The 21,468-nt window shown below is 47.4% G+C and overlaps 1 protein-coding gene and 1 long non-coding RNA gene across 2 annotated transcripts in view; one reads left to right on the forward strand and one right to left on the reverse strand.

The window, feature by feature from the left end:
• Positions 1 to 15,024, reverse strand: part of BOP1 (BOP1 ribosomal biogenesis factor) — a gene marked incomplete at its 3' end in the record, with an annotated part of 183,453 nt that extends 168,429 nt beyond the window's left edge. Inside the window, 2 exon segments of the mRNA XM_029592293.1 lie at positions 8,445 to 8,591; positions 14,797 to 15,024. Coding sequence (XP_029448153.1) covers positions 8,445 to 8,591; positions 14,797 to 14,841 — 192 coding nt within the window.
• A 236-nt stretch (positions 15,025 to 15,260) lies between these two features.
• LOC115085829 overlaps positions 15,261 to 21,468 on the forward strand; it is a 328,161-nt gene continuing 321,953 nt past the window's right edge. The window contains exon 1 of the long non-coding RNA XR_003854969.1: positions 15,261 to 15,523. This is a non-coding gene — a long non-coding RNA (uncharacterized LOC115085829). The remainder of the gene's footprint in view (positions 15,524 to 21,468) is intronic.

Raw genomic sequence — 21,468 nt, forward strand, 5'->3', positions numbered from 1 at the left:
GTATTTTTTTAATAATGACCACGTCTCTTGCACACTTTTTATTTTTGTAGCTTCTTTCAGTTTTTTTCTAACTATTTACCATGTTACCAGGCGATCCTCACGCCCACCCGCCACCCAGCTGTCTACATTCCTAATAATCGAATCAGCAACTGTGACGGCCGACCTAACCCTTCCCTCCTGGGCAGTAGGCCTTGGGGAGATATCCTCGGTATGAAAGGACAATGCATCACCTGGAGAGCAGGTCCTTGCTACAGGATCCTTTCCTGCTGCACCAGGTTGCTGCGCTCCAATCATGAGACCTTCTTCCTCCAAGGCAGCACCAAGAGAGCAGTGAGTCACTCTGGCTGACTAAAGGAAAATTAGTTTCTTACCTGATAATTTTCGTTCCTGTAGTACCTAGGATCAGGGCAACAAAACAAAATTAGCAGCCAGATGTCCGAACTGGATTTCTTTATTGGGTAATGACACCAGTATATGAAGAGTGCCCAACTCTGGCCGAGTTTCGCCCTCTTACAATGGGGCTACAACATACAATAACACATACTGATAAATAATAAAATCATAAAAACATAATTAAAAACATACGAATAAAATGGCACACATTTTTTAATTCATATTTTTATATTACAGATGTGTTTGCACAGACTTTTTTAAGATTTGGATCTTTGACCATTACATGAAATAAGTTGAGGTAAAGATAACATATTTGCTACCTGGTTCAATTTCGTACCACTTGTATTCGTTACACTTTATATGTCACACCACATATTTATGTCATTATTTTATGTTACCATTTTATTTGTATGTTTTTAATTATGTTTTTATGATTTTATTATTCATCAGTATGTGTTATTATATGTTGTAGCCCCTGATGTAGCCCCATTGTAAGAGGGCGAAACTCGGCCAGAGTTGGGCACTCTTCATATACTGGTGTCATTACCCAATAAAGAAATCCAGTTCGGACACCTGGCTGCTAATTTTGTTTTGTTGCCCTCACGGCTTCGTTAGACAGCCTTCCTTGCTGTTTTATCAGTACCTAGGATCAGTCCAGACTGCTGGGTTATGCCGCCCGTCCAGGAGATGGAGTCAGAGAAAAGCTGAAAAGCACCCCCTAGATATACTGGTGTGCCACCTGCGATCCCTCAGTATAAAGAATATCAAAGCAGAATGAACCATAGAAACATCCACTCCTGCTGAACAGTAAACTCCTCTAACTCAACCAATGACTAGATCAAGTAGGCCTAGTGCTCTGAAAACACAAACAAACTTGTCTCCCTTTATGAAGATAGAAAACCCTGTATAACTTGCCTGAAACTACACATCAACACATATTCCAGTACTCTGCAGCTGCAGGAACTGTAAGGAGACAAAGGAACAGAAAGAAATACGAGCGGACTCTCCAGTGGTAAACAGACTTGGGCGGGCGTCTGGACTGATCCTAGGTACTACAGGAACGAGAATTATCAGGTAAGAAACTAATTTTCCTTTCCCTGTACGTACCAGGATCAGTCCAGACTGCTGGGATGTACCCGAGCCGCCTTAAATGGGGTGGGACCCAGAGAGTCCCGCTCGAATCACAGTGCTACCAAAAGAATCTGTCGACAGATCACGGATATCTAACCGATAATGTCGATCGAATGTGTTTAAGGACTTCCAAGTGGCCGCCCTGCAAATCTCTTGAGGAGACACAAACTGACTTTCAGCCCATGATGCCGCCTGAGAACAAAGAGAGTGAGCCTTAAGCCCATCCGGTACAGGACGTCCGCACTCAATGTATGCGGACGCAATCGTGCTTTTCAACCAGCGGGCGACAGTAGTCTTGGAAGCCTGAAGACCCTTTTTGGGGCCATTCCACAAAACAAATAGATGATCCGACAGTCGAAAATCATTAGTCACCGCCAGGTACCGCAGCAATGCCAGCCAGACATCCAAACGCCTCAGATCCAGACCTTGAGAAGAGCGAATATCCTCCTCAGAAAAGGCAGGTAATTCCACCGCCCGAATGACATGGAAGGCCGAAACCACCTTAGGCAAGAAAGAAGGCACCATGTGTAGGGATACCCCGGACTCAGATATACGCAAAAACGGCTCCCTGCACGACAATGCCTGAAGTTCCGAAACGCGACTCGCTGAAGAAATAGCCACTAGAAATACTGTCTTGAGAGTTAAATCCTTCAAAGTGGCTCTCTTGATAGGTTCAAATGGAGAAGCGCAGAGACCACGGAGAACCAAATTCAAGCTCCAGGATGGACATGCAGCCCTAACAGGGGGACTCAAATTCCTAACCCCGCGTAAAAAAATGAGCAACGTCCGGGTGGCAGGCAAGAGAAGAGCCATCAATCCTGCCCCTCAGACAGCCCAGGGCCGCTACCTGCACGCGAAGCGAACTGTAAGCTAAGCCCTTTTTCAAACTGTCCTGCAAAAACACGAGAATATGCCCCAAAGAGGCCCTCCATGGCGACAGCTTTAACCTTCTGCACCAGGAGTCAAAGCCTTCCAAACTCTAGCATAGGTGAGAGACATCGAGGACTTGCGTGCCCTGAGAAGAGTAGAAATCACCGCTTCCGGGTAACCCTTCTTTCTCAGTTGTCTCCGCTCATAAGCCAAGCCGCTAGACAAAAATGATCCGCCAGATGGAAAGATACTGGGCCTTGACTCAGAAGATTCGGGAGATGACCGAGACGCAATGGACCGTCCACTGCCAGATTGACCAGATCCGCAAACCATGGCCTTCTTGGCCACTCCGGGGCCACTAGAATTACCAGACCCGGGTGAGATTTGATGAGTCTTAACACCTTTCCTACTAGGGGCCACGGGGGAAACACATAAAGGAGGATGCGAGGAGGCCACGGAAGTACCAACGCATCTACCCCTTCCGATCCGTGTTCCCTCAGACTGAAGAAACGAGCCACTTTGGCATTTCGCCGAGTCGCCATTAAATCCAAGCGCGGGGTCCCCCAACGTTGAGTTATGAGTTGCATCGCCTCGGCCGACAGTTCCCTCTCTCCTGGATCCAGGTGTTTGACTGAGAAAATCTGCCTGAACATTGTCCTCGCCTGTGATGTGTGAGGCCGCGATGTGGGTCAGATTGCGTTCTGCCCAGGCCATTAACAAAGTCGCTTCGGCAGCCACCGGGCGACTTCTTGTGCCTCCTTGCCTGTTTATATACGCCACGGTGGTCGTGTTGTCTGATAGAATTCACACTGCCTGATAGCGCACCATCGGGAAGAGTTGACGCAAGGCCAGGCGAACCGCCCGGGTTTCCAAGCGATTGATGGACCATGTGGCCTGCCGGGGGGACCATTGTCCCTGCACTGCTCGGGACTGACAGACCGCCCCCCACCCGGATAGACTGGCATCCGTCGTAACAATGATCTAAGGTGGAGGTTCCAAGTCCACCCCCTGAAGGAGATGGTTCGGTATTAACCACCAACTGAGACTGGACCGTGCCGGCTCCGGCAAGGGCAATAGCATGTTGTAGTCCTCCAACTTGGGATCCCAGCGGGAAAGCAGTGCCCCCTGCAAAGGGCGCATATGAGCAAAGGCCCAAGGAACCATTTCCAGAGTAGAAGCCATATGCCCAAGTACCTGTAAATAATTCCAGGCCTTAGGCAATGGCAGTTCCAACAGGTTCCGCTCCTGAGCCATTAAACTGACCATCCGTTGTTGTGGAAGAAACACTTTGCCCACAGAGTTATCAATTCGGGCTCCCAGAAACTCCAGGTGCTGAGTTGGGGTTAGATGGCTCTTCGTGAAGTTGATCACCCAACCTAGCGCCTGTAACTGCTCCACCACCGACTGAACCGCAAGCTTGCACAGAGCTTCCGACTTGGCCCTTATGAGCCAATCGTCCAGATAGGGATGCACTAGTATCCCTTGGCGGCGAAGAGAAGCCGCGACCACCACCAATACTTTGGTGAAAATTCCGGGGGCTGTCGCCAAACCGAACAGCAGGGTGCAAAACTGATAATGGTCCCCCAGAACCATGAACTTCAGAAATCTCTGATGGTGCTCCTGGATTCCAATGTGGAGATATGCTTCAGTTAGATCCAAAGAAGCCAAAAATTCTCCCTTGTGGACAGCCGCAATGACAGACCTCAGCGTCTCCATGCAAAAACGCGGAACGCGCAAAGCTCTGTTGACCTGTTTCAAGTCGAAGATCGGTCGGAACGTTCCTTCCTTCTTTGGAACCACGAAGTAAATGGAATACAGACCGGTCCGACACTCGGCAGGTGGGACTGGGACCACCGCTCCCAGCGCCCGTAAACGGTCCAACGTCTGCGCAATAACTTCCTGCTTTGCCGGAGGACCGCAAGGGGACACAAGAAACAGATCTCGGAGCGGGCGAACAAAATCCAAAATGTAACCGTGACTTATAACGTCAAGGACCCACTGGTCCGATGCTATCTTGACCCATTCCTCCCGAAACAGGGACAGGTGACCCCCGATTAAAGGAACTGAGGAACGGGCCGGCGCTGCTTCATTGTGCCGCCTTATTGGGGGTAAAGGCATGTGATGCCCCCGAACGTTGAGGCCGTCTGCCACGAAAGGAGTGCATCCAAGTCTGTGACCGAGACGCCTGTTGTCTCTGGGGTAGATTTTCAAAGGGGTACGCGCATACGATACGCGTGTACCCCCCAAAAACCTACCCCAAACCCCCCCTGCGCGCGCGCCGAGCCTATTTTGCATAGGCTAGGCGGCGCGCGCAAGCCCTGGAACGCGCGTAAGTCCCGGGGCTTGCATGGAGGGGCGTGTCGGGGGCGGGCCGCGAGTGATGCGGCGTTTCGAGGGCGGGCCGCGAGTGATGCGGCGTTTCGAGGGCGGGCCCGGGGGCGTGGTCGAGGCCTCCAGACCAGCCCCCGGGTCGGGTGATGGCGCGCCAGCAGCCCGCTGGCGCTCGCAGATTTACGCCTGCTTTCGGCAGGCGTAAATCTGCCAAGAAAGGTAGGGGGGGTTTAGATAGGGCCGGGGGGGGGGGGAGTGGGTTAGGTAGGGGAAGGGAGGGGGAAGGTGAGGGGAGGCGGAAGGAAAGTTCCCTCCGAGGCCGCTCCGATTTCGGAGCGGCCTCGGAGGGAACAGGCAGCGCGCGCTGGGCTCGGCGCGCGCAAGTTGCACAAATGTGCACCCCCTTGCGCGCGCCGACCCCGGATTTTATAAGATACGCGCGTACATTTATAAAATCTACTCCTCTGTGCGGAGGAAACACCCCTCCCTGCACGGAACAATCGTTGACCACGAAAACGGCCTCTGAAATTCCCAAAAGTGCGAAACTGCTTGGACTTGTCCTCGGGCAACTTGTAGACCTTATTGTCCCTCAAGTCCTTAAGGAGCTGCTCCAGCTCGTCCCCGAACAACCATTTCCCCTTAAAGGGGAAGGAACCTAATCGGGACTTGGAGGAAGCATCCGCAGACCAGTGTCGAAGCCATAGCAAGCGCCTTGCGGATACCGCCGAGGACATAGTGCGGGCGGAAGTCCGAAGGAGATCATATAAGGCGTCTGCAGTATATGCGACCGCAGATTCCATGCGGTTCGCCTGCTCTGCCTCTTCAGGTCCTGGGCCGTAAGCAATTGCTGTACCCAGCGAAGCGTGGCCCTCTGCATGAGGCTGCTACAGGCCGCGGCCCGGACACCTAATGCAGAAACCTCAAAAATGCGCTTCAACAAAACTCCAGCTTCCTATCCAGGAGATCCTTAAGCGCTGCTCCCCCCGTCACAGGAATAGTAGTCTGTTTAATGACGGCCGTGACCGCCGAGTCCACTTTGGGTAGCTTGAGAAGATCTAATGACTCGGCCGGGAGGGGGGGGGGGAACAGCTTCTCCATAGCCCTGCTAACCCTTAATGAGGCCTCTGGAAAATCCCATTCCCTAGATACTATCTGAAATAATTTTGGATGAAATGGGAAGGTCTGAGGGGTTCCCTTAATTCCCGCCAAAACAAAATCCCCCCGGGGAAACATCTGTTTCCAGCGGTGGGGCTGGAATCTCAAGCTCTTTCAAGATCTGTGGGATTAAGGGATCCAGCTCGTCCTCACCAAACAAACGGAGGATCTGGGGGTCATCCCCTTCAACCGGGACATTTCCCTCTAATTCACCCCCTACATCCGGAATCAAGGGGTCTGGGAACGGGACAGCTGGCTCTGCATCCCCCGGGGACAACGAACCCCTGCATTCCCAGCGCCTGCAGCAGACTTGGAGACTTTAGGGGGAGAGGGACCCGCATCCTCCCAGCCTCTGCCTCTAGGAAGGCTTCATGCATCAGCAGAACAAACCGCCAAGAAAATGGAACTTGCCTTTTTAAAGCTGTCTCCGCGGGTCTGGGGGGGTTTATGCGCAGCGAAATCGCAATCTCGTTGTGGGCTGAGGGTCGGAGGAGAATCAGGAGGGAAATCCCCTCCGTCCGACGCTGCATCCTCGCTGCTCGGCATGGGCAAGATGGCCACCGCTCCCTCTTCAAGTGGGGGCGGGGCCGGCCTCTGCCCGCGAGCCGATGACACTCTCTGCGTTTCGCGCGGCCACGAAAGGGGGGACCCACGGGCAGCGCTGGGTCTCCGAGAGGGTCCCTCGCCCCCGGGAAGACAACGGGAGCAGAGACCCTCTCGAGAGAGCCGCGCCCCCCGACTCCCCGCAGGCCAACGCACGCAGCACGGCAGCCCGAAGCTGCTAGAGCAGGGAAAAAAAGGGTGCGAAAACAGCAGAGCTGTGACTGAGGTAAAATAAAAACGCGCCGGGTGACCACGCCACCCCCTCCGGAATCCCGGGACCCTAGCGTGGCAGGCTGGGGCCAGCGAAGCGATGAAACAGCCTGCCACCAACATGTTAATCTGATCCCCGCTTCTCTCCTGTGATAGTTGAGCCCCCTTCAGAGGTGAAACACCCCTGGAATATACATACAGGGGGGGGGGGGGGAGAGTGACGGGCCCACCGGTGAATACTCCCCCTGGACCCAAGGGATCTCTATCTCCGGGAAATAGGCCCTTAGGGCACTGCCCTGCCAAGCATCAGATCCTCGCCCAGCGCATGTGAAGAGAAAGGACAGAAACCAAACCTATCAGCTGACCTAACTACCTTAAACCAAAAGAAACTGATCTAGTCAAAGGTCAGCAAAAAGTCAAACCTGAATAACCAAACTCAAATTTAGAGGAGATCAGGACCGCAGGTTACGCCTCTCAATCTGCTGGAGTCAGAGAAATACTGAGGGATCGCAGGTGGCACCTCGGGTTATGTGGGAGGTGCTTTTCAGCTTTTCTCTGACTCCACCTGCTGGAGGGGAGGCATAACCCAGCAGTCTGGACTGATCCTGGTACGTACAGGGAATTTAGAGGAGATCAGGACCGCAGGTTACGCCTCTCAATCTGCTGGAGTCAGAGATATACTGAGGGATCAGGTGGCACCCCAGGTTGTATGAGAGGTGCTTTCAGCTTTTCTCTGACTCCATCTGCTGGAGGGGAGGCATAACCCAGCAGTCTGGACTGATCCTGGTACGTACAGGGAATTTAGAGGAGATCAGGACCGCAGGTTACGCCTCTCAATCTGCTGGAGTCAGAGAAATACTGAGGGATCGCAGGTGGCACCTCGGGTTATGTGGGAGGTGCTTTTCAGCTTTTCTCTGACTCCACCTGCTGGAGGGGAGGCATAACCCAGCAGTCTGGACTGATCCTGGTACGTACAGGGAATTTAGAGGAGATCAGGACCGCAGGTTACGCCTCTCAATCTGCTGGAGTCAGAGATATACTGAGGGATCAGGTGGCACCCCAAGTTGTATGAGAGGTGCTTTCAGCTTTTCTCTGACTCCACCTGCTGGAGGGGAGGCACAACCCAGCAGTCTGGACTGATCCTGGTACGCAAGTGGCGTTTTTGTGCGTCTGTTCATTTTTCAGCAATCTGACGAAACGGGTACTCGCTTTAATAATACAGGGCAGAGTACTGGATACTGTGAATCTGTTGGGGGTCGAGGATAGTTTTTATGTGATGACTATCAGACGTTGAATATTCTTATGAATTTATATTTGATGGGATTGTTGCGGGAGGGGGAGAGACTTCCTAGGAAATGATTATGGAATTCCTCAGTAATAATTTCTGCTGTAATTAGATGCCGTGTAGTCACCACTGCACTATGCTCTGAACACGTCGGTGGGAAGGCACTAATAAATATGATCATATCTTTTCCAAACTGCCAGTTCCAGAGAAGGAGATCAGCCCCTGCTCTTCTGTCACAGGGGGGATATTTTTAATTTCTATTTTACTACACTGCATTGGCTGACCTGGTCCTGAAATGATCTGCTGTGGTCAGGTGACTACAGCTGCCAAACAAACCTTATGCCCGGCTGACTGAGGGTCAGTGTTTTGGCCTCCTCTGGGACACTGTCCAGCACCTCCAACTCTTTCCAGGACACAGGACTGAGGAAGAACTGACCCCCCTAGCAGGTTCAGATCCCATACTCACCGCTGGCTTCTGACCATCAGATCCATCCTCCTCTTCCTCCTCATCACTGCTGTCGCTGGCAGAGTCCTCCAGGCCCGAGAACAGACTCTCCTCACTGTCCGTCACCTCCTCGCCCTCCACCACGCCCGAGGAGCTGAGGAGAGGCAGCTGAAATGACAGCAGAAACCCCTGGGTGAAAAGAGCTCAGAGCTGGGGAGGTCACCCCAAGGGCCCCGATGATTATCAGGGACTTCTCAATCCCAACTCTCTCCTCTCCTCCCCTTCCAACCTTCTCCTCCAAAGATTCATCCTCCTTCCCCTGCCAGGATTCAGTGTCATGACAATTTTACCCGTTACCAAAGTGACATACAAATGAAGGTAAAAACTACAAAACCATACTAAAGGTAAAGGTTACAGAAAATACAACAGCAGGGCATCTCAGGTTTTGCTGCTCTACTGTCCCTGCTAAGGTCACGTTTCTAGCTTGGAGGCAGGATACCGTATATTTTGCTGCTTTAGCTGCTATTTCCCCCAAATTATACAGAGATTTTCTTCCTCATTCTGTTGTGGGAAGTCTAATTTTCTCTCTCACACCTGAGAAATGTGCATCTCTCATCTCTTTGTACAGCAGAACAGGAAATGCATTTCCGTTTCTATTTCTCCAGTGTTGCACTGCATACAGAGTCTGGCTTCTTGATATTTCCACTTCATCTTTATTTCTGGTCTGTGATCACTTATCCTATACTTGGTACTCTGCATGTGCGATTAAGGAGAAGTATTCTGCTAACATGGATTTTCCATGTAGCCATCTCTGGCAGTACAGCTGTTCTGTTTTCTGCGCATGTCCACGGAGAAATCAAAGTTGCATACCTGTGACTTTTCATATGTCAGGTTGTAATTTGAGTTTCAGCTCTTGGTGCTGAATTAAGAACATAACCACATATATCAGAAACAAATTCCAGAGTTTAATTCTGCATTGAATGAAGACACTTTCTCCGATTAGTCATAAATGTGCTACTTGCTAGCTTCATGGAATGCCCCTAGTCTTTCTATTATCCGAAAGAGTAAATAACCGATTCACATCTACCCGTTCAAGACCTCTCATGATTTTAAACACCTCTATCATATCCCCCTCAGTCGTCTCTTCTCCAAGCTGAACAGCCCTAACCTCTTTAGTCTTTCCTCATAGGGGAGCTGTTCCATTCCCCTTATCATTTTGGTAGCCCTTCTCTGTACCTTCTCCATCGCAATTATATCTTTTTCGAGATGCGGCGACCAGAATTGTACACAGTATTCAAGGTGCGGTCTCACCATGGAGCAATACAGAGGCATTATGACATTTTCCGTTTTATTCACCATTCCCTTCCTAATAATTCCCAACATTCTGTTTGCTTTTTTTGACTGCCGCAGCACACTGAGCCGACGATTTCAATGTGTTATCCACTATGACACCTAGATCTCTTTCTTGGGTTGTAGCACCTAATATGGAACCTAACATCGTGTAACTACAGCAAGGGTTATTTTTCCCTATATGCATCACCTTGCACTTATCCACATTAAATTTCATCTGCCATTTGGATGCCAAATTTTCCAGTCTCACAAGGTCTTCCTGCAATTTATCACAATCTCCTTGTGATTTAACTACTCTGAACAATTTTGTATCATCTGCAAATTTGATTATCTCACTCGTCGTATTTCTTTCCAGATTATTTATATATATATTGAAAAGTAAGGGTCCCAATACAGATCCCTGAGGCACTCCACTGTCCACTCCCTTCCACTGAGAAAATTGTCCATTTAATCCTACTCTCTGTTAGGGATGGCATAGAGTCCAACAGGATAAACATCCTGCATGAGACTAAATGCAGGATTGAATCTTTATAGGTAGAAATCCCTTGTGTGTTGGGGAAGACTATAGTGATAGGGGTATACTACCGTCCACCTGGTCAAGATGGTGAGACAGACAGTGAAATCCGAAGAAAAATGAGGGAAGCGAACCAAACTGGTAGTGCAGTAATAATGGGAGACTTCAATTACCCCAATATTGACTGGGTAAATGTAACATCAGGACACGCTAGAGAGATAGTTTCTGGATAGAATAAATGACGTTTTATGGAGCAATTGGTTCAGGAACCGTCAAGAGAGGGAGCAATTTTAGATCTAATTCTCAGTGGAGCATAGCATTTAGTGAGAGAAGTAACAGTGGTGGGGCCGCATGGCAATAGTGATCATAATATGATCAAATTCAGACAACAACCAACAAGGACTGAATTACATAATCTGGGTAAACAAATAAGCATGGGTGTGGCTTGCTTGTTATGGCGGTTATTACCCCGAATCAATTAAGCCTGATACTTCACTTGGAATACCTATCCAGTGCAGCTCACTGCTTCAATGGCAGGGGGGTGAAGAAAAGAGGATTTATATTCAGACAACCACCAACAAGGACTGAATTGCACAGGCTGGGTAAACAAATAAGCGTGGGAGAAGCTTGCTTATTGAGGCAGTTACTACCCTAACCAATTAATCTAGATACTTCACTTAGATGCACCTCCAGCATTGCTCTCTACCATCAATGGCGGGGGTGGAAGGTAAATAGAACCAAAACGTTACTAATAAAGGCCTAGAGTATCTGATAAGTATGAGAAAAAAAAAAGTGTGAAAGCTTGCTGGGCAAAAGAATGTTTGGCATTCTTTTGCCGTCATTTCTATGTTTCTATGTAAATTTCATAAATGACTGGATGATACAAAATTATGCAGAGTAGTTAAATCTCAAGCAGAATGTGATGAATTGCAGGAGGACCTTGTGAGACTGGAAGATTGGGCATCCAAATGGCAGATGAAATTTAATGTGGATAAGTGCAAGGTGATGCATATGGGGAAAAATAACCCATGCTATAATTACACAATGTTGGGTTCCATATTAGGTGCTACAACCCAAGAAAGAGATCTAGGTGTCATAGTGGATAACACATTGAAATCGTCGGCTCAGTGTGCTGCAGCAGTCAAAAAAGCAGACAAACAATGTTAGGAATTATTAGAAAGGGAATGGTGAATAAAACGGAAAATGTCATAATGCCTCTGTATCGCTCCATGGTGAGACCACACCTTGAATACTGTGTACAATTCTGGTCGCCGCATCTCAAAAAAGATATAATTGCGATGGAGAAGGTACAGAGAAGGGCAACCAAAATGATAAAGGGGATGGAACAGCTCCCCTATGAGGAAAGGCTGAAGAGGTTAGGGCTGTTCATTTTGGACTGGAGATGATATGATAAACTACAAAATCATGAAAGGACTTTAACAAGTTAATGTAAATCGGTTATTTTCTCTCTCAGATAATAGAAGGACTAGGGTCCACTCCATGAAGTTAGCAAATAGCTCATTTAAAACAAATCGAAGAAAATTCTTTTTCACTCAGCGCATAGTTAAGCTCTGGAATTCATTACCAGAGGATGTGGTTATGGCAGTTAGTGTTACTAGGTTTAAAAAAAAGGTTTGGATAAGTTCCTGGAGAAGTCCATAAACTAGTCCTGGGGGAATTCTGCATAGAATTGCCAAATTCTGCACAAAAAATGGCAGAGACCCCGGCATGCCACAAATGGAGCACAATGTTCGCTGCGAAGATTAAGGCCCCCGGCACACCAGTCGAACTGAGGATGAAGGCCCCCGACCCAGTCGCAGCGAAGATGAAGGCTCCCGGCGCGCCACAAACGGAGCGCACGCCATTCGCGGGGAACAAGAAGGCACCCCGAGTGCCTCAGGATGCAATCCACTCGCGGCAAAGATGAAAGTCCCGGTGAGCATGAATGTATGTAGAGAGGTGTGTTTGTGTGTGTGGAGGGGGAGGGGGTTTGTGAGAGAGGGGAGGAGAGTGTGAGAGGAGGGGGAAGGGGTTTGTGAGAGAGGGGAGGGAGTGGGAGAAGGGGGAGGGGGTATGAGAGATTAGGAGGGAGGAGGGTAGAGACACAGCAGGGGGGAGGGGGTAAGAGACAGCAGGGGGTAAGAGAAAGCAGGGGGTAAGAGAAAGCAGGGGGTAAGAGAAAGCAGGGGGCAGGGGGGTGAGCAGGAGGGTGGGAGAGAGAGCAGGGGAGTGAGAGAGAGACTAGGGAGGGTAAGCAGGGGGTGTGTGAGAGAGAGCAAGGGGGTGTTTGAGTGTGGGTGCCAGAGAGAGGGAGGCTGTATGAGGAGATTGTGAAGGAGTGTGTATGTGTGTGAGCGATTGGGAGCTCGTGTGTATGAAAAAGGGATGTGTGTATGTATCCTGGGTGCGCTGGTACCTGTCGTTTGAAATGACAGGTACCAGGAAGTGGATGGCTCTCCTACAGACCCCGCTGCCTTGAGCGCCCGGCGCCAGCAAGCCCAGCAGCCGGCGATCAGAGGCAGGGAGCGCAACCCAAACCAACCCAATCCACAGAAAAAAAATGCTTCTCGCATTTAGCCGCCCAGTCCCAAACCAAACCAACCCAACCCAGCAGAGAGACTATACCCACTGGTCCTGAGTCCATCTGCTACACGCTAGGAAATAAACTATTAATCAATAAAGGAATAGTAGCTCGGGATTTGTTTAATGTTTGGGTACTTGCCAGGTACTTGTGACTTGGGTTGCCCATTGTTGGAAACAGGATACTGGGCCTAATGGCATATCTTATGTGTTTATAGACCCGCAGACCTCACTCCCATGTAAGAGGATGGTTGAGTGATATTATGTAATACTTTGAATAGTACTTCTACTGGGGGGGGGGGGGGGGCCTGTATTTGTCCACAGGTTTTGGGGGTTTTTTTTGCTGACTATAGTGCTCGTAGAGTTTTTTCTTACAGTGTTTTTATAGCCAGGTTCAAGCTCTCAGCTGCATTTAATGTCGGGATAGAAGATAAGGTTTGCCTTTTTGCGGATGATACTAAGATCTGCAACAGAGTGGACACGCCGGAAGGAGTGGAGTGAATGAGACGGGATTTAAGGAAGCTGGAAGAGTGGTTGAAGATATGGCAGCTGAGATTCAATGCCAAGAAGTGCAGAGTCATGCATATGGGGAGTGGAAATCCAAATGAACTGTATTTGATGGGGGGTGAAGGGCTGACGTGCACAGAGCAGGAGAGAGACCTTGGGGTGATAGTGTCTAACAATCTGAAGTCGGCAAAACAATGTGACAAGGCGATACCTAAAGCCAGAAGAATGCTGGGCTGCATAGAGAGAGGAATATCGAGTAAGAAAAGGGAAGTGATTATCCCCTTGTACAGGTCCTTGGTGAGGCCTCACCTGGAGTACTGTGTTCAGTTCTGGAGACCGTATCTCCGAAGAGACAGAGACAAGATGGAGGCGGTCCAGAGAAGGGCGACCAAACAGGTGGATGGTCTTCATAAAATGACTTATAAGGAGAGATTGAAGAACCTAAATATGTACCCTGGAGGAAAGGAGGAGCAGGGGTGATATGATATAGACTTTCAGATACTTGAAAGGTTTTAATGATCCATGGACAACAATAAACCTTTTCCGTTGGAAAAAGGTCAGTAGAACTAGGGGTCATGATTTGAAACTCCAGGCAGGAAGATTCGGAACCAATGTCAGGAAGTATTTCTTCACGGAGAGGGTGGTGGATGCCTGAAATGCCCTCCCGGAGGAAGTGGTGAAGACTAAAACTGTGAAGGATTTCAAAGGGGCATGGGATAAACACTGTGGATCCATAAAGGCTAGAGGATGGGTATGAAGAGAAGAGCCATGGGGGTTGAGTACTGGAATGGTGGCTACTACCTGATGATTACTACCCTTACTCAATAAGCCTTCACACAGTTAATGCAACTCCAACATTGCTCTCTGCTTCAACAGCAGGGGGAAATGTGGAAAAGAGGATTTGCATTCAGACAACCAACAAGGACTAAACCACACAGTCTGGGTAAACAAATAAAGGTGGGGGTAGCTTGCTTATTGCGGCAGTTACTACCCTAAACCAATTAAGCCTGATACATCACTTTGAATGCATATACAGCGTTGCTCTCTGCTTCAACAGCAGGAGGAAATATGGAAAAGAGGATTTACATTCAGACAACATCCAACAAGGCATCGATCTGTGCAGCCTGGGTAAACAAGCATCGGGTAACTTGCTTGATGCGGCAGTTACTACCCTTAACCATTAAGCTTATGCTCACATTTGATGCAACTCCAACATTACTCTCTGCATCAATGGCAGGGGGGGCAGGAAATTCGAATCAGTTACCAACAAGGGCCCTGAACTTGGGTGGGGGTCAGTGAAACAGATAAGTGTGGGAGCCGTTTGCTCTTTCCCTGCCCTCATTTCTATGCCTGCTCAGTGTAAGAGTAAGCGCAAGCGCTTGGTAATTTAGGAAGAATTTGTATTTGCACCGGAGCCCTCACCTCCTGCTCCTGCGCCTTCCTCTTGGACCGGACGGGGCTCCTCATAGTTGGGGGGGAGGTGAAGGCCTCTTACTGCCTCTAACTCCGCTGGGCCGGTGACGAGGAAGCAGGGGCTTTATACGCGTCTCTATCTAACCCCCGCTATAGCGCGGCACACATGCGCCTGCACCCGGCTCTCCAGAGAACCATGTGGGAGACGCGGGAGGGTGAAAGGTCACCATCGACCAATCAGAAGCCTCGACGTAACAGAGCCAAAAAAAAAAAAACCCCAAACCCGCCCACCTCGGAAGCGGAAAAGGCTCGAGGGCAAAGGTCCCCATGGCGTCGGTAAGTGGCTGTGTGAGCGCGCGTGCGCACTGCCTGCCGCTTCTGCGTACGTCATCGCCACGCGTCGGGCGTGTTCGAGGCGCGCGGGGCCTGGTCCGTTACTATGGTAACCGGTAGCAGCCGCCGGGCCTCCGGCATGGGCGGGAGATTAAGCGGCGTGCGCTGTGCACAGGAGGAAGGCAGAGTAAGCCCCGCGGTGTGGCCGGCAGCCGGGGTGTAACCGGGGATAAGTGGGGCCTTTCATGCGGTCATCACCTCTGCTAACGTGAAAGAAGCTGCGCAGGAGGGGGACGAAGGTGCCCCGCGCAAGGCCGGAGGGAGCCTGGCTCGCCAGAGGATGTCCTAGGAGAGGCTGCAGGGAGGGTGTGTGACCTGAGCCAGGCCTGCAGGAAGGCGCTGGGTAATACTTGTGCTACTTAGTATCTTTATAGACATACACAGTGCTTACAATGGTGATAAGTATTCGGGTATGATAAGTCCCTTCCCCAAAGAGCTTACACTTCAAGTGGGTACCTGAGGAAAAATGGGGGGGTGTCAGTGGGAGATGCAGGATTAAAACTGTGGCTTCCCTGGTCCTCAGCCCATTGCTCTAAGCCAGGAGGGAAATTAAAGAGTGCTGGCAGAGGGATGTTTGTGAGGGAAAATAACGAATACTAATGCATGCCCTGGGGGAGAGCAGAAGGAGGGGGATGGGTAAAGGAAGACTAAAGGGCAAGGCCATCCTTCACTGGAGCAGGATTGATAAAAGTGCAAGAATACAGCTTCAGTGGGGTCTGTGCAGGAATCCTTCTTCTTTCCCCAGCTTCGCAGCTCTTGCAAGGTATTTGGAGGGACCTTTGTTTTTATATTTTATTTAATTTTCCTGAAAACTTTAATGTTATAACCAAAAAAATAAGTGGAAAAGCCATGGTGACTTACCCTTCTATTTTTTGTAAGCATAAAGTGTGGATAATTTCGCTTCCAGCTTGTCTTCAGATAGACACAGTGCTGGATCGCTGGGAGCAGGTGAGTTGAGACCTCACTCCCAGCAAGGGTTGTTTTTCAGTATCGGGGAGTAGGGAGCTGTGGGACAGCCTATGATACTGCGAGTAGGTGTGAGGGTTTGGGGATGGTGGAGGAAGCTGCATCATGAGAATGTGCTGGGGGTGGCAATCTGCTGATCGTGACATGTTTAAATATTATAGGTTGATTTTGCGGGGTGCATGACCCAAAAGGGCCATATGCAAAATTTTGAGGAGGGCAGAAAAAGAATCGGGTCATAGACCCCTTTACTTTTTTTTGCTTCTCTGATAACTCTACTTAACCGGATATCTTTCCAATTAAGAATCAAGTTATCCAGCCACATAAGGCCGGATAACTTAAAAGCATAACATAAGACTTGCCATGTTGGGTCAGACCAAAGGTGCATCCAGCCCAGTATCCTGTTTCCAACAGTGGCCAAGCCAGATCGCAAGTACCTGGCAGGATCCCAAGGGGTAGAGAGATTCCAAGCTGCTTATCCCAAGAATAAGAAGTGGATTTCTGCAACTCCACCTTAATAATGGTTAATGGACTTTTCCTCCAGGAACTTGTCCAAACCTATATTCAAATATAGCCAGTTAGGATTTTAGTTATCCTGCTACATGTAGCCAGATAACTTTCAGGCTACTATATTCAGTGGGGCATTTATCCCACTGAATATGACAGGACAAGTTATCCAGCCATAAGGGAAAAAGCACATCCATGGCCCGATCACTTCTTGATATCCTTTTCCTTATATATGGTCCAACACTACAGGCAGTCCTGATAACGAGACAGTGCATCAAAAGAAGTAGGTAGATTTATTTATTTATTTATTTAGCATTTTTATATACCGATTTTCCAGTAACAGAATTACTGATCAATTCGGTTTACATTCTAAACAATAACAATGACAAGTTGATGTCTCACAAAGAACAGGTAGTTATAACTTGGATACAGATATATGGGGTTAATAACATAACGTAAAAGTTACAGAGTCTAGTGAAGGCTGGAGAATAGATGTTCGGCATAAGGCTAGGTTTTTGATTTTAGACTGCATAAAGATAAGTAAATGACATGAGAGTTCTTTAGGGGGTAACCAATGAAGGGATCATTGGAAGGGATTTCAGCTGGCTGAAGTTATGAGAATGATTTGAGGTCGACCAGTTGCATTCAACTTTTCTACCAAAGGGGGTCATTTAGCAAAGTGCCATATGGCGTTTTCACATTGCGATGTTTTTCGCACATGCCGTTTTAAGCTCCTGAGAGAGAGGGAGAGAGATGGACTCTCTACCTTGGTAACATCAAACTAGGTTGAGAGAACACTGCACAAATCTCATCTTTGGGTGAGTTTCCTCACTCCGAAGGTCATCAAATCTTCACAAGAGAGCACTGTTCTGTTTGTTCGTCTCACTTTGAATGTCAAAGTGGCCCCTAACCCCTACACTAATACCTAAACCTCACCTCGAGTTACTAGGTGGGCCTCCCATAGAGAGATAAATACCTATCTAGAGTGAGGGCATTATGGTTAGTCTCTCTCTCTCTCTCTAAACATGGTCGTATGTAGGAAATACAACAATTCTGGCACTTATCGCAAAATGTGAAAAAGTTATCGCAATTTGCACTAAGATAGCGCTTCGCATAGGTATTAGTGCAAATTGCAATAAAGTGCCTATTACCATAAAACACAGCCCTTTTCCTATCGCATGCGATATTTATTGCATTTTGATAAATCCAGGCCAAAGTTAGGAAATATTGATATGACTAATGTGGAATCTGAGGTGACCAGCTAGCAGGAGACTTTGACTGCTACCTGAGAAGAAATCGCTCCTCTACATACTAAAACCATAAAATGCCTCATGGTATTGCAATGAACTAGTACAATTAAAATGCCATCTTGGACAGTGTGAGTGGAAATGGTGATAATCTGTCTCTATTAATAAATTAGTCATATCGCCTTCCAATGAATGAATCTAAAACTGCCATGGAAAGGCACTGAAGACAGTAATATTGTCCGCTGTGATACACAATTGGAAAGGTTTGATAGAGTCTACCAGTGAGGTCATAGAGGTTGTATCTAACCTTCGAGATACATTTTGACCACTACATTCTGCTCAAATTCATTCTTTAAAATAATGAGAGATGGATTAGGACAATTTCTTACCGAGTTTGTCAATAAATCCTTGTAGGTAGGCATAATTCCTAATATACTTAAAATAGGATCAGTCTGTCTTGTCTTGAAAAAAACTGACTGTGACCTCTTTGACTAAACTAAATATCGCCCATTAACTTCGCTGCCCTTCTTAGCTAATAAAATCTTGGGGAATATTGTTCTAAAGCAACTCAATGAGTATTTAGATAATAGTTTTTTGGATAACTGCCAATTTAGCTGAAATATTGTTATATCCATCGTGGACATTTTCCATTATGAGCTTGATAGAAGAGTATTTTGTTTATTTTATTTATTTAATGCTTTTATATACCGGAGCTCATATGGAACATCACATCGGTTTACAAAAAACAGTTAGAGAGGAAGAAATAAAGTTACATAATGACAAATAACTGTTTCAAATTAAAAATGAACAAATAGAGTTTAAAGGATAGAGGGGGACAGAATAGGCAAAGGGGAGGTGAAGCAATAGAGAAGCAGGTAAATGCATTAGGGGTAATAGAGAGAACTCTTAGATTATTTTTTAAATTTATTAGATATCATGGCAGCATTTGATACTTTTATTCATACACTGTTGCTTTGCCGTCTTAAGCAAATCAGTATTACCTAAACATTTTACCAATGGTTTCACTTCTTCGTGCGTGACCAGTTTCAACAAGATTCATTGGGAGAGAGAAAATCGGAATTTGTCGCTCTGGAGTCCCTCAAGGACCCTTCCTTTTGGCTACGTTGTTTAATCGCTAATGGCCTAATTTTAAAAGGCTGGCGTGCGTTAAAACCAGGACTGCACCATGAAGTCAGCGTGTAAGCACATGCCGGGGTCCCCTGCCGTGTAATTTTACTTGTGCTAAGGACGGTGTGTAAGAAAAAAACAAGGCGAGTCAGCGGGGTTTTAAGGGTCAGGGGTAAAAGGGAGGCAAGCTAGCCAGGGGGAGAAAGGCCTATTTTGTTGCTGTGCGTACCTACTAAAATCCCCCCCACTTACGCGCTGGAGACGCATTCACGCACACATGTGCACATCAGTATAAAGTCGTGCTCACATGTATGTGCAGATAGCCTATTGTCATCAGTGACACAAGTACACCGAGCTGAGTCTAGGGATTGCTTATTCTAGGTGGCAGGACCTGCCAAATGAAATCAAAGCCCAGTCTTCCATTACCAGATTTCAGAAGGTCTTAAAAGCTCACCTTTCCATAAAACTTTCTATTGACGACGGCCGCCTGCTAGCTGCACGTCTCAAGAGCTCCCGCTGTTTCTTCTTTGGAAACTTTTCTGAAACCGGACTGTGCCCCCAAAACGGAAAGGTAAACACCCTCACTTCCAGCGGGACAGCGTTCGATCACTGAAAGCGAGAAGCTGATCCCCGCTGACGGGACCGGAAAGGAGGCCACCGTCTCGTGGGGGGAACTTTCACTCAGCCCTCCCAACGCTAAGGAGACCCCAGGCAATTTTGTCTCTCCTAGCGCTGGAGTCTGCATTGGGATCCCCGGGATTACAGACCATGGAGGGAGCAGTCACGTGTGTGGAACAGCAAGGTTTGGAGGTGCGGCTGGAGGCTCGGAGATTGAACAGCGTGATGGCGGTAAGACGGTTCCTATTATAAATGCAGAACTAATTCCTTCAGACCGAGAGAGCTGACCAGAAATTGTGATGCCGACCAAACCGCCTGGGAATTAATGGCTCAGCAAAATGTTACCCTTCAGACCTGCATGGCGCAAATTACCCAAATTTCTACTAGAATGGACATTGTGACACTAAACCACAATAGTAAAATGAATGAACATGGAAATAAGGTACAAAGCATTGAGGATCAGCTTAAAGATATTCATAAAATACAGTCCAGTGTGACTCAAGATTGCGCCATCCTTAATAGAAAGACTTAGCTGTTGGAAAACCGTCTTAGCAGAATCAATTTAAGACCGTTAAATTTCCCTAAGATCATAGGAGCGTTACCGAGGGTCACTCTCAGGGAATACATGAGTGAGATTTTACATATTTCCTCTGAAGACATTCCTGCCCTTAACAAGGTGTACTTTTTGCCTTATTCTCGCTCGAGGGATAACAGAAATAATCAATTAGATATTGGGAATTTGACAGAATTTTTAGAATCTTCAAATACTGAGATTGAGGAGAGAGCCACATTGTTAATTTCTTTTATCTATGAAAATGATGGGTTAATTATGAGGAAATATTTTCAGAATATGGGGGCCCACTTTATGGGCCAATTTGTTCAGATCTTCCCTGATCTGGCAAAAGCCACACAGGAGCGCAGGAAAGGTTTCCTGGCACTTAGACAGGAAACGAGAGCATTGGGAGCTAATTACCAACTAAGATCCCCGTGCAGATTTTATTTATTTATTTATTTATAATTTTTTTTATATACCGCCGCTCATCAAAGATATCACGTCGGTGTACAGTGAACAGGAACTTACGCCGGAGCGTTATACATTTAACAGGGTTATATAAGCGTTATACATTTAACAAAGGTAAGTATATACATATTTGAACATACAACAAGTATCATCGTATATTTTCCTGATTCCAGAACTGCTAAAGTTGTGGCTTAATTCCCAGAAAAGGGTGGTGAATGTTCATCACCCTTAGTTAGTCCTATAACTTTAGCAATATAGTAATGGGTAACGTTTTGCAGGCTTTTGGCATTTCCCTGTATATTTTTCTTCGGAAGGGGCTTCCTATATTTCTCTCTCCGCCCCCAGGTATATTTGTGGACTAATTTAAAAAACTTTTTTTTTTCTTTGGGATAATTGCTGTAATGATGTTGAAATATCATATTGTGGAAAATTACTGAAAATTTCTGTACAAAGATTATTAATGCTTTGTAATTATTTGAAAACTTAATAAAAAGAAAAAAAAAAAGCTCACCTTTCAACAGGCCTATGGATAGGGAGTTTTTATCTACAGGCTGGCTCCTATGCACTGTTAGGACACTACTTGATTAATATGATTAAGGGATTTTTATGCATATGCTTAGCCCATTTGGTTTTAAGATGCAGTCAGGCACTTTCAGATATGCGAGAGATATGTTAGCTGTGTAATTGAAGGCCAGGGTTCTTGGCCATACAAGTCCCTGGTGATAGTTTTACCTGCCTCTCATTCCAAATTTTATTTCTGTGTTTTATTTATTTTACATTGTGTTTTAATATATATATTTGTTG

The sequence above is a fragment of the Rhinatrema bivittatum genome, chromosome 2 (assembly GCF_901001135.1).
Source record: "Rhinatrema bivittatum chromosome 2, aRhiBiv1.1, whole genome shotgun sequence".
NCBI classification, from domain to species: domain Eukaryota; kingdom Metazoa; phylum Chordata; class Amphibia; order Gymnophiona; family Rhinatrematidae; genus Rhinatrema; species Rhinatrema bivittatum.